Source organism: Takifugu flavidus, chromosome 10, assembly GCF_003711565.1.
Source record: "Takifugu flavidus isolate HTHZ2018 chromosome 10, ASM371156v2, whole genome shotgun sequence".
In the NCBI taxonomy this organism is placed as follows: domain Eukaryota; kingdom Metazoa; phylum Chordata; class Actinopteri; order Tetraodontiformes; family Tetraodontidae; genus Takifugu; species Takifugu flavidus.
The window spans coordinates 2,458,122-2,470,164 of NC_079529.1; the positions used below are offsets into that span (position 1 = coordinate 2,458,122).

The window sequence follows — 12,043 nt, forward strand, 5'->3', positions numbered from 1 at the left end:
GAAGGTGTCCTGGTTACTTCTGCAGAAAGCTGAGCCAACAAGGGGAGGTTCCTCCCATAGTCACAAGGTCTGGGAGGGACCCCACCACCGACCTAACATCATCTGGTTTCTGCTGCTCTGACAGAGTGTCCTTACAGTTGGATTCCACTTGCTCTGTAGTTCCGGTAACTGGTCGGGACTGGTTTAGCCTTTCTGTGCTGCAACAGGTGACACTAAACATAGAACCCATCTCAACCTTTTGACAGCATTCATGTCATGGTGCAGAGCCTTGCGCCCCCCCTGCCTGTTACACATGCATTTCTCTAAGTGGCTAGTTCACTTGACAGTCATGGAAATCGGACTTTAAGTAGCAAAACGTCAACATCTCTCGCACACATATGTATACTGAAGTACCGCATCTGTCCTGTAGGTGGCAACCACTACATTGATAGGTAAAAGGTGTCTCAACTGACACATAACTTCCTTTTTTCATGATCTGAACCTATTAAGCATGGGAGGTGTGTCATCATTTTACAAAGAGAGAGTGTAAGAAGGCCAGGAGAATCTACACAGACGCCAGGATATAGTCCACACATTTATACTCGCTGGTGTTGACATGTAATGATATGACACAATGCGGGACATTGTTTAATGTTTTACCTGTTAAATGATTTCACGACAAAAGCAGCAAAGGGGTTTGACCTTGAGATCACCAAAGCATTAAAGACCCTGCGGAATCCGAAGCGTCGCCATCAATATTAATATCTTCCTTGGCCCGCTACCAACATTTCCTGGAAACTGTTGAAATCTGTTTTTACCTTTGAGTTATTTTATTCGGAAACAGATAACCGCAGCCTGTCACATGACGAGGTAATAAATGCACAATGTACTGCAGTGATGAGATTTGTATGACAGGCGGAAGGAACTATATTGGCCTCATACCACTCCGCCTACGTGAATCTTCTTGCGATTTTCGCAGCCTCCTGTAAAAACGACGTGCGCCATCATCAATTTTAAGAGAAGAAATTAAGTTTTGCACCATAAATTAGCTTAAATGACACTTCTGCGCGTTCGCTCCGGTTTGAGCGCCCGCCCTCGCGAACGCGCGGGTTTTCCGCGAGCGCGCACGCGTTGAAGGGGCGGGGCCGCGCGCAGCCAGGGATGAGAAACTTGTCCCGGATATTTACCTAACTATACCTGGCTATGCAGACGCGCCTCGTCCCGGGGGTTCCGCTTTCGACTGTCAGGGACACATGAGCCGTCTCTGAAGCGGGACGACAGAGGTAGACGTTTATTTTTTGTCTTTTCGATCCTGTTTTTCACTCCCCCCCCCCAAAACAAACATAAAACGTCCAGTGGTTCAAATTGTCGGCACGAGCTCCGCCGCGGCTCGCGAGGAGTTTCCCCCCCAGTCAGCGTTGCTTCTTCTGGGTGTAGCTGGAGAAAAGTTCATGTTGTCGCTGGGAAGACAAAGTCCACATTTCACTGGAGACAGAAAACACAAATACGGGCCTAATACACGGAGACAGGCCCGGCCGGGGTGTGTAGGACTGTTCTTGGTCGAGAAGTAGCTGGAGAGGCTGTGTGGTGAGGTATGTGTGTGTCCTGTAATTTAAAGAGCTCTTTCAGAACAAACACTCCTACAGGACTCATCAGATCAAATCTCTCCTTTTGTTTTCCTCTGAAATCTCAGATTATAGCTGCAGAAATCAAAGGAAAATCCAGCTGTTGAAGCCTGCAGGGTCATAAACCTGATCAAAATGTAGCAATGTGCCTGCAGATTTTATGAGGGTCATTGCAGAAAGGAGTGAAACTGGCCACCACCTCTGTTTTAATATATTCAAATTGGGCCATTGTGTTCAAACATTAACCAAAACTTTGTGTCCTTTCAGGAGCAGCGTGACACAGAGACGCCTGGCTCCATTAATCGTTTACCTGGAAACAAAGCCGGGGCCACATGTGTGTACATACTCATGCATCAGTCACACACGTATGCAACACACCGATATTTAAGTTGGGGCCAGGTATTTATGGTCTATATGAACATGCACGCAATAGTAGGTGGTACATGAGTTCATCGTTTATACTTGACTGATCCCAGATCTGTTGTGCTGTTGATGGGCGTGTTCAACGATGAAAATGTTTAACATTCTTATCATTCAGCTGCTCGCTGAAAGCAGAGCGAAAGAGGGAGAGCACCCAGCAGAGGGGAAGGAACATGTTCAGACCCAGGCCAAATAATAAGGAATTACACAAACACACACAAGTCACTCCTTCACATTCATGGGGCATTACTCACCACAGCCTGATGTTTCATCCAGCACATATATGTATTGCTCACCGCACTGTGTCAACATGTGGGAGGTGTTTTCATTAACAGTGTTTTTGTGGTTGTCTGTAGGTCCCCTGAAAGTGACAAACTGAGGGCAGGGTGTTTGTCTTGAGAGGGAGGCCGAGTTGCCGTGGAAACAGCCATGCCAAAGCCAGACCTGCTTTGCCTAGTTCAGCTGCTGGACGGCACTATTGAGACCTTCAGTGTCAACGTGCGTAACACACACACACACACACACACACACACACAGACATGCGCCACTCCCAGTCCATCGCCAAGGAGATCATATGTTGCTCTGTGATTTGCTAATGAACATTTAGTGTCAACACTGGTCTCAGTGGCTGAGGACACGTTCTTAGATTTCCCCATTGATCTGACTGATTCTTGTTCAACCAAGTGCCCTTGACTAGAAGGACTCTCTCACTTCCCTAAGCTCTACTGAGCATATCACACTTAGCTTTTATGTTAGCATCATCGGCATATCATGTCAATGGCAGCCTAACGTTAGTCACTCTGTCTCGCTTCCTCTCTCTCTCTCTCTCTCTTTCACACACAAGCACGCCCGCACGCACACACACACTCTGAGAACACTGAGTACATAGACATGTTAAATGGCAAATGCACTCTAGGTTAGCAGCTGTGCAGCATCTTTATGAGCGAGAGAGGAAGCCGGCTGCTGCAGTGCTGTTCATTTTGTATTCCGTGTGCTCACATTTAGCCAGTTAATGCCATGTTATAATAAGTTGTTGTCATTGTGATAATAATAATGTAATGGAAATTAAATTAATGTTCATTATTGGTGTTATTATATTTTACAATAATAATTTTAAGTATTAATAATAGGTATTATAAATGTAATGCAGGTTATTGAGATAAGCTTTTATTACATGCCATTGACACTGTTACACTGTTTGTTGTTGCTTCCATCTTTCAGAAACAGGATGAAGGCGTGGTTCTGTTGGATCAAGTATACAACCACCTGGGCCTGCTGGAGAGGCAGCTCTTCAGTCTGCAGATCAGAGAGTCCAGCACAGCCATCGCCTCCATCACAGCCAATACGCACTCTCCTGTGAGCTCACTGTTCATCTGCTCCACATTTCAGACTTTCACATGTCGACCTTGGTGACTGCTGTTTAGACGCAGACCACAACGGGGGGACATTTATTTAGCTTCTCTCGTTTTTGGCCTAGTTTCCCCATTTCTGCAAATCAATCTTTGTCTTTATTTTGTCCTCAGAGATGGCTGGAGCCTGAGAAACCTTTGAAGAAGCAAATTAAAGGTATCCGGTTTATTAAGATTCGTGTTGGTTTCTTAAAAAACATCAAAGTGATTTGCCAATGAAAATGTATTCCAGTTCATTATGATATAAATGGAGAGATATTCTGTCTGTTGAAACTGAACTGGTTTTGCACCACGCGTGCATCCTTTTCTTGGCAGGTTTGGCTTCTCCCTTTTATGTGAACTTCAGAGTACGATTCTTCATCTCTGATCCCAACTCTCTGCAGCACGAGCAGACGAGGTGTGTGTTTGTGCCTCTCTGTGTTTGTTTGAGCTGATGGCTAAAATCACTCCCTGATATTGGGGAGAGATTCTCCAAGGTCCATCAACATGTACAAAAAATACTGCTCAAATGAGATGTCTGCTTAGATGTCTTAAGTGTGCCAATTTAGTGAGATACTTCAGCCTTGCTCAGCGTGTCTCCCCAACAAGCACATAACCACAGAAAATTTCTATATAGAGATGGACCGAATATAAGAGTAGCTCAAGTTCCTTTTGTTTAATCTCTGCAGGCATCTTTACTTCCTCCAGATCAGGAGTGACATAAGAGAAGGACGGTGAGTAATGCAGCCCCCCCACTCCTTTATGCAGAGCTGGTATATGACAGGTTTCGTGCATAACACTTGAGTGTGGTTGAAGGTTGCAGTGCCCCCTGAGTGCAGCCGTGGTGTTGGCGTCTTACGCTGTGCAGTGTAAGTCAGCATCCTTTAAGGACTTGATAATAACCGTGCGAGTCGTTAACCCTGTGTCCACCTGCAGCGGAGATGGGGGACCGCTGTCCGTCCCAGCAGCCTGGATACACCTCCAAGTGTCACTTCATTCCTGAGCAAGATGAAGACTTCTTGTCTAACGTGGAGGATCTCCACCCACAACACAAGTACTCCAGTTAACTGGTCAACAGTTGCTTTGTTTTACGTGCATTTGTGACGTTAATGTCTGCATTCCAGTGGGCTGAAACAGAGCGATGCGGAGCTCTGTTTTCTCAACACGGCGCGGACACTTGAGTTATATGGAGTAGAGTTGCATAGCGCCATGGTAACTATGGCCTCCTTGATTTAACGCTGATGCAATATAATACGTTTCCCGCATTTGCTAATTTTTATATCTCTTAGGACACCAACAACGCCCCTTTAATGGTGGGTTTGGCCTCCAGTGGTGTTGCAATATTCCATAATATGATTTGCTCCAGTTTCTTCCCCTGGTGAGTGTTTTTGCCACTAATCTCACCCATTTTTCCAGCATTTTTGTGAAGGCATTGACGCGTCGTGTCGTTCATGCGCAGGGGGAACATAATCAAGATTTCATTTAAGAGGAAACGCTTCCTCATACACCTGAAACGCAAACACGTGAGTCCCATCTTTTCTCATTAGTTTTGCAACAAATTGCTGCATTTAATTGCTTTACACACTTGGCTAGTAAAATCAATGGCTTGGAGTCAGCACTTTTTGCATTGCTTTTATAATGATCCCTGCATTTTTAGCAAAATGGGGGTTTGTGCTCCACTCTTAGTTCTCACAGATAGAAGTCGTTAATCAAAGTTACACCACAGATTAGGTTTATATACAAGTCTCCTTGTTCCAGGGCGAGACCCAGGACTGTGAGGTGTCTCTGGCTCTGCCCTCTCCTAAAAACTGCAAGAATCTATGGAGGTCCTGCGTGGACCATCACTCCTTCTTCAGCTCTAACCGTACCGGAAGGAGCCCCAAACACAACAACAGTGCAGTCCAGACCTACAAAAAGCTGATAACACAACATCTGGGCCTTGGTAACAGTAAAGCTGAGAGGTGGGACTGTGTTGATTCACTTACTGAACATTTATGTCATCAAAGAGTTAGCTAAATTTCTTGTTTTATCCTGCATCTTTAGTGGGCCTGTGTGCCAGCGGGTGGTGGGAGGCATGGTCTGGAATCCCGTGCTGAGGAAGTCGCTGTCATCAGAGCATCTCGAAACCAAGAGCCTGCCCTCAAGATCCCCCCCGTCCACCCCAAACTGGTACAACCCTTACATTTAATTAGTAAAAGGCTGCACTTTTAGTCTCTATCATTCTATATTTGAGCTCAGTTCGTGTCTTGCCCTGTAATCTGATTTCATCCTCAACTCGCCTGTCTGCCAGGCGAAGCCCCCGAGTTCGGCACGGCATCCGTAAGCCTCGGCCGTCCTCGGTTGAATTGAGCAGTGACCTTAAAGACATGTCAGAGGGAGAGGACGTGTTCTACACATACAGAGCTTCAGTGAGCAGCAGCAAAGATGGCGAGGACGCTTCACTGCAGTTAGTATCACTTTTCATTTCTCTGCCTCTCTTCCTTTCCCTTCGAACCTATTATTTTAATCAGAATATGCTTTACTGCAATTTACTACGCTGAAAACAATAGATTGTCTAATTTCTCAAGACAAATTCTCAAAAGACCCTTCGTTCAGCAGCAATTTTTCACTTTCATGAAGGTTAAGTTAGTACATACAAGAAGAAAGAATGAAAGCAAACTATTTGCCTATAACCCATCCTTTACACACCAGTACAACACACACAAGCCAGACGCAGGAGCAACCTGCAGCAGCGGGGATTGGGTTACAGGTCCTTTCCTCTGAGCCTGCACTCCCCATCTCATTACTAAACCTGCCTCACTTGTCATTTATTAGACAAAGGCTCTTTATCTGGCAGCGAAGCCATGCGTCATTATTTTCAATGTGTGTGGTTGGTAAACATCAACAGTTGTTTAACTGAAGACTAATAATTACTCCCCCCACACACATACACACACACACACAAGTCTAAAATGTCTGCTTCATATTTGCAGCCTCTCTGGTGGTCATGAGATGGATGAGACTCATCTGCAAACTGATGACAGCATTGGAGAGGAGGACTTTGACCACAGCTTACCCCACTATAAAAAGGTCTTACCATCCACAGCGGGTGTATTACGCCATAGCTTTACGTTATTTCCATCTGTGTGTGTGTGTGTGTGTGTGTGTGTGTGTGCTTATGTGGGCTGACTTCCTCCGTCTTCGCAGGGAGCTCTGGGTGATGGTGATTTGATGCTGATATGTATCGCTCCCGATAAAGACGGCAAGTTTGGCTTCAATGTTAAAGTGGGTCTTCCTTTTAGATTCACTACACATGGCAACATTTATTCGTTCTCACACACACTGCGTACAATGTCACCATCCTTTATTCTATCTCAATCTAATTTCTCAAATTGTCCTAGGGTGGAGTGGATCAAAAGATGCCTCTTTCTATATCCCACATCAAACCAGACTCACCAGTAAGAACACTTTAATAATAACTTGTGTTACAGGTATGTTTTGCTCCTGAAATGTAGTAATTGAAAGAATTAAGCTGACAGATGTCTGTAATAAAGAATCTATGTGGTGCTAGAGATATAGACTAATGACAGCAGTATGGCCTTTTGCTGTCGTGTGTCATATCAGTAAGTGCTCTGCGTGGATTTAATCGAGAGCGTTTCTTTACAGGCGGGTCGATGTGAGCCGAGACTCATGGAAGGAGACCTGGTCGTGCTCATCAATGGCAGAGACATTTCTGAACACACGCACGATCAGGTGGTCATGTTCATACGGGCCAGCAGAGAGTCACACTCCAGAGAGTTGGCCTTGCTTATCAGACGAAGAGGTGCGGGTTTGTCATCATGCCAGCCAGATGTGCTTTTGGCTCATTACAGTCATCATTGTATTCCAGGGTCTGGCCGTGTTGCACCCCTGTTGCAGCTGCCTTCTGCCCTGACGCTCCCCGATCAATCGGTGACAGAACGGCCACGTTCTTCTGGGTCGTTGGAGAAAGTCGTGACACTGGAGGAATCCATGAGACAGCTGGAGAGAGGAGTACAGTCTGGCACACTCAGCTTCCATTTTGAGGTATTTAAAATTCATGCTGGAGAAAAACAGCGCAGGGGTATTTACCAGTTTATTTATAAGCTGGAGAAGAATACGTCTTTATTTTGAGCTGGATTATGTTTTGCCCGCTCGGTTATTTCAGCGGTCAAATTGAGCCATTTCAGCACTGACTTTGGGACAGATGTTAGCCCTAATCTTCATTTGGACCCCTGACAGTCTGAAACACAGATGAGCCTCGACCAGTTTTTGTTTGTATGCAAGTTGTGCAGTTTCATGTGTGTGTGTTTGTAATTCCCAGAATTTATACAGAAGAAAGCCTGGTCTGTTCCTAACGTGTGCACGGCTCCCTGAGAACATGGACAAGAATCGCTACCGGGATGTTTTACCTTGTAAGTCATTGCAGCTCCTTCACCAGCCTGAGTCTTCCTGACCGTGATGTGGAGCCGCATTGGCTCAAGATTAAATTTGAAGTGCTCGGGCCAGAGGCACATGGACAGTTTGGTTATGACCGTCACGCTCCGCTCTACCGTCTCCTTTCAGATGATTCCACCAGGGTGGTCCTTCAGGGCCAGGAGAACTACATCAACGCCAGCCACATCACGGTGTGCATCCCCGATAGCCAACGCTTTTCCTCATATCTGCTTTACGTTCAAGATGAACTGATCCTCCCCGTGGGGCGTTTGTGTGTCTGTGTCTCAGATGGCGCCTAAGGTGTCTGGCGCATGTTTACGTTATGTTGCAGCTCAGGGTCCGTTGCCACAGACGTGCACGCACTTTTGGCAGACTGTCTGGGAGCAGCAGATACACACCATCATCATGCTAACGACCCTGACCGAGAGGGGACGGGTATGCGTACTTCATGTCACGTGTTTTTAGAATGTTTACCAGAACATTGCTTACATCGTAGCAGCCCGAGTTTGTGCAAGATTCGGAGGCAACGGTGGCGCACGCAAGTCATTAAATGTTACAGTTATGACTAATGAAGGAAGGAAATTAAAGTGTGAACGGGCTGACAATGAAGTTGACGACAGCTCCACACAGACTGAAGCGGCGGGTTATCAAGGTCTAGCTAAATGACATTGTTTCTCTCTCCGCTTGCCTGTTGCTTGGTAACCAGATGCTTGTCTTGATTTTCCTATTTGTCAAGTGTCTTGAGATTCTCAAGGCTTGAGGATCAAAACACGCGAATTGACAATCAGTTCACATCCTGTTGCCGATGAATTGCTTTTGTTTGGCAGCCCGTCCGGTGGATCGTTCCACTCTGTTAGAGCAGCGTGATTTAATGACAACTGAACGCAGCTGATGTGGCAGCGCGGCTAAATTGTATCACGACTGCTGACCCGTGTTAGCTCCAATCTGATCTGACAGTTGGTGTCATACGCTTGCAGACCAAGTGCCACCAGTACTGGCCGCATCCACCAGAGGAGAAGGATTACGGGCACCTGCGGGTGAAGTGTCACTCGGAAGAGTGCAACCTGGTCTATGTGACGCGAAGGTTTACCCTCACACACACGCAGGTACGGTAGAAATAAAGCTAATGATTAGGACAGAAATTGGATGTGAGTTTCAATGTGAAAATGTACCTTTTTTTAAAAAAAAAAAAGCAATGCCAGAACTTAGATCAAAGTAAGACCTCCAGGACTAGTGATTGAAATGCTGTGCATGACTTTGAAGGTTTTTGAACGTGAACCGGCCCCCACACAGATCGCAGCACCAAAGATCACGCCTGCTTTCATCACACCCGCTCACGGAGCGCCCATCCGTGGATCCCGCTTTTACCCTTCACATGTTTGCAGTGATATGCTCCACGCTTGCGCCATATGTCGCAGAACGGAGCTCTCCACAGGCAACATGCACTCGCTTCCGTGTGGAGCGCTCTGTTCGTATGTGCACGGGTGTGTTGCTGTGTATTTCTACATTTGGTGATCCACCTGTGTGGTTTGGGGTGGGTGGCAGTCGCCAGCAGGTCTTATTAAAAGGTTTACCAGCTTTAATGAGATTAAAGGGTCTGCGGTACACTTTAAATGAGGAGCAGGTATATAAAGAATAATGCTCAAGGAGGCATGAAGTCTGCATCCACGCACATGCGTGCACAGATTCTGCTGTGTGGGCCCATCTGTTCCTCTGGCGGAGCGAGTTAATCCCCCCATGTAGTCCCAGGCCACATGACTATTACAAATGAAGTCAGCTACCCCTCCTCCCCGTCTGACTTTCCGTTTTCCAGCTCCGGGCTTTTTCCCTCCATACTCCACCTGTTTCCATCTCAACGTGTCCCTCCTCACCTCCGTATCGCCGGACGGTCACGTTTGTTTTTTGCCCACTACCCCCTCTGGGCCGTTTACTGCGTGTCGCTCTCAGGGAGGCGGTTTTCCCAACGGTCACATGTTTATTGTGTCAGAGTTATGGAGAACTTCTCATGGATGATGTGTGTGTGTGTGTGTTTGTGCGTCTGTGGATTAGCGAGGTGAAGAGCGTGCAGTCACACATCTGCAGTATGTTGCGTGGCCAGACCACGGCGTTCCCGATGATCCCTCGGACTTCCTGCTGTTCGCCACCTCTATCAGGGAGAGGAGGCGAGGAGAGGAGCCACTCATGGTACACTGCAGGTAACACACACACCGTCTAATGAAACACCATGCCAGCCAGCATCTTTTACACGTGCCTCCACTCTACACTTTGTGACTGTTTTGAATTACTTTTACAGCGCCGGGATCGGACGGACAGGTGTTCTAATCACCATGGAAACGGCGCTTTCCCTGTTAGACAAGGGTCTGCCTGTGTTCCCACTGGACATTGTCAAAACACTGAGAGATCAGCGAGCCATGATGGTCCAAACCACGGTACGGAGAAACAGCACGAGCCGATGTCGCTGAGCTCCGCTCACAATTAGCTGTTTGGGCCACGGTTGCCCGGAATTGTTTGTATTTCCTAAATATCTTGCACCAGATCACATGCCTTTAGTTGTTGGCTGCTCAGTCATTTGTACTTGTTTTATTCTTCTGTCTGGTAGAAACCCAAGAAGACGTTTCTAGGATCTCCTTTCTTTCTAAAAAGATGATTAATGGTACCCATAGTTAGTGTCGTGCTTCCTCATTAATGGAAATAAGGTCGCTATAGCATCAAAGTGAGGGCTGTCATGGTGAAGGGGGCCGGCAGAGGGTGGCGTCTGTCAAGGGAGGCTGATATTTCTTTGGTGGGGGACTCGCACTGGGAACCTGACGACCCTCCAGGCCTGGACCTGCCTGTTTGCCTCCTGCTGCCAATAATACCCCTGTTCTCAGGGCAAAGTCAAGTTTTTTCCTGGCCGATGTTTTTGTGCAGACAAAACGCCTCCTCGGGGCTCACGCGCGTCAGAAAACGCGTCCATTTGAGGAACAAACTTTCATGTCAATATCCAAATTTAGACACCAAAGAAGGAAAAACACCTGTACAAAAGCTGCTGGGTGGTCTGCTGTCATTAATGCCCAGCTTCCTTCACCTCATCAGTGAGGACACGTCTGCTCGTGACAGTCGCCGCGTTTCCTCGCTCCACCTGCTCGGCGCTTTGGTCCCTTTCTTCCCTTTTGCCACGAGGCTCTTTCAAATGTATTTGGTGCAAGATTAGGCGATATATAACATCTGCGTGACTCATCATGTGGCAGCATTGAGCTCAACGGTCTTATTAAAACGGCACCGATCATGTGGCTGCGCGTTGTGTGTTTCAGAGTCAGTTCCAGTTTGTGTGTGAGGCCATCCTGCGAGTCTACAAAGAGAAGGAGAAGAAGGGGAGATCTTCAGCACCGTAGCGCTCGGCACCACATGCCTGTTTTTAGCCTCGCGCCAGTGGAGGAACTGACACTCAAAGTCACCGTAACAGACTGAAGCCTGTGGAATAGTCTCAAGATTATTAGAACACAGTTAATCTGACACTGTGTTGGCCTAGGCTTCAAACAAAAGTGTATTAGGCTTGTAGACCCTGTGGTCTCCATGGAAACAGATGCGAGGCGCTAATATCTGTTCGAGAGGCCACTCAGGAATGTTTCCTCTGTGTAGTAAACTCTGTGCACCTTAGACAGCTGCCTGCCAGTCAGTGGATCAAACTGAGGAGGGGGAAGACCAGGATCAATGCCGGATCGCTGTATCAGCAATTCATCTGCGTATTCAAAGAGGAAGAACAAAACGACTGTGTCAGACACTGTCATCGTGGTGGAAACCCCCACCCTTCATCACTCTTAAATTATTAAGACACTTAATAAACTGATTTGTACTGGTGTGGCTGTGGTGTCATCCTGTCTGACAGTTAATTAGATCAGAATGAAGCTACTTACTGGGAAATGAGCCCCTAGCCTTCAGCGGAGAGCCTCTGAAAAGTCATAAATAGGCCAACAACCTGCCTCTCTGGTCTCTGAGTTCAGTTACACCTGTTTTACTAAATAAAGGACAAACTGGTTTTCCCCACAGTAACACGCCTCACTGACGAGCAGCGGACTAAATTCCTCACTTTTAGTATTTTTTTATATCGCAAATTAGAGAAATGATACATGAGAACCAATAATGTCCAGCTGGAACCAAAGACCCCCCCCGGAACCACCACTCGTGTCGGGTGATCGGTCCCTCGACAGGTGGCGC

At 46.9% G+C, this 12,043-nt stretch overlaps 1 protein-coding gene across 4 annotated transcripts; it reads left to right on the top strand.

Annotated features, from left to right (window-relative positions):
* Nucleotides 1–1,111: 1,111 nt before the first annotated feature.
* ptpn3 (protein tyrosine phosphatase non-receptor type 3) lies at nucleotides 1,112–11,686 on the top strand. 4 transcript variants are annotated; one of them, XM_057046432.1, is made up of 27 exons: nucleotides 1,112–1,571; nucleotides 1,872–1,938; nucleotides 2,381–2,522; nucleotides 3,246–3,380; nucleotides 3,548–3,590; nucleotides 3,749–3,830; nucleotides 4,102–4,146; nucleotides 4,229–4,281; nucleotides 4,349–4,466; nucleotides 4,537–4,624; nucleotides 4,702–4,790; nucleotides 4,872–4,935; nucleotides 5,171–5,373; nucleotides 5,456–5,581; nucleotides 5,703–5,858; nucleotides 6,385–6,481; nucleotides 6,599–6,676; nucleotides 6,793–6,849; nucleotides 7,058–7,214; nucleotides 7,281–7,456; nucleotides 7,734–7,824; nucleotides 7,976–8,037; nucleotides 8,135–8,281; nucleotides 8,824–8,952; nucleotides 9,896–10,041; nucleotides 10,140–10,352; nucleotides 10,446–11,116. In XM_057046432.1, exons 3-26 carry the CDS (start codon nucleotides 2,454–2,456, stop codon nucleotides 10,306–10,308), a joined length of 2,580 nt encoding a protein of 859 aa, XP_056902412.1. In that variant the 5' UTR covers nucleotides 1,112–1,571; nucleotides 1,872–1,938; nucleotides 2,381–2,453; the 3' UTR covers nucleotides 10,309–10,352; nucleotides 10,446–11,116. The 4 variants fall into 4 exon arrangements, with proteins under 4 accessions (XP_056902412.1, XP_056902408.1, XP_056902411.1 ...); XM_057046431.1 differs by lacking the exon at nucleotides 10,446–11,116 and adding an exon at nucleotides 11,140–11,686 and having other exon boundaries at nucleotides 1,114–1,571; nucleotides 10,140–10,275; XM_057046428.1 differs by lacking the exon at nucleotides 10,446–11,116 and adding an exon at nucleotides 11,140–11,686 and having other exon boundaries at nucleotides 7,058–7,456; nucleotides 10,140–10,275.
* Nucleotides 11,687–12,043: the final 357 nt, after the last annotated feature.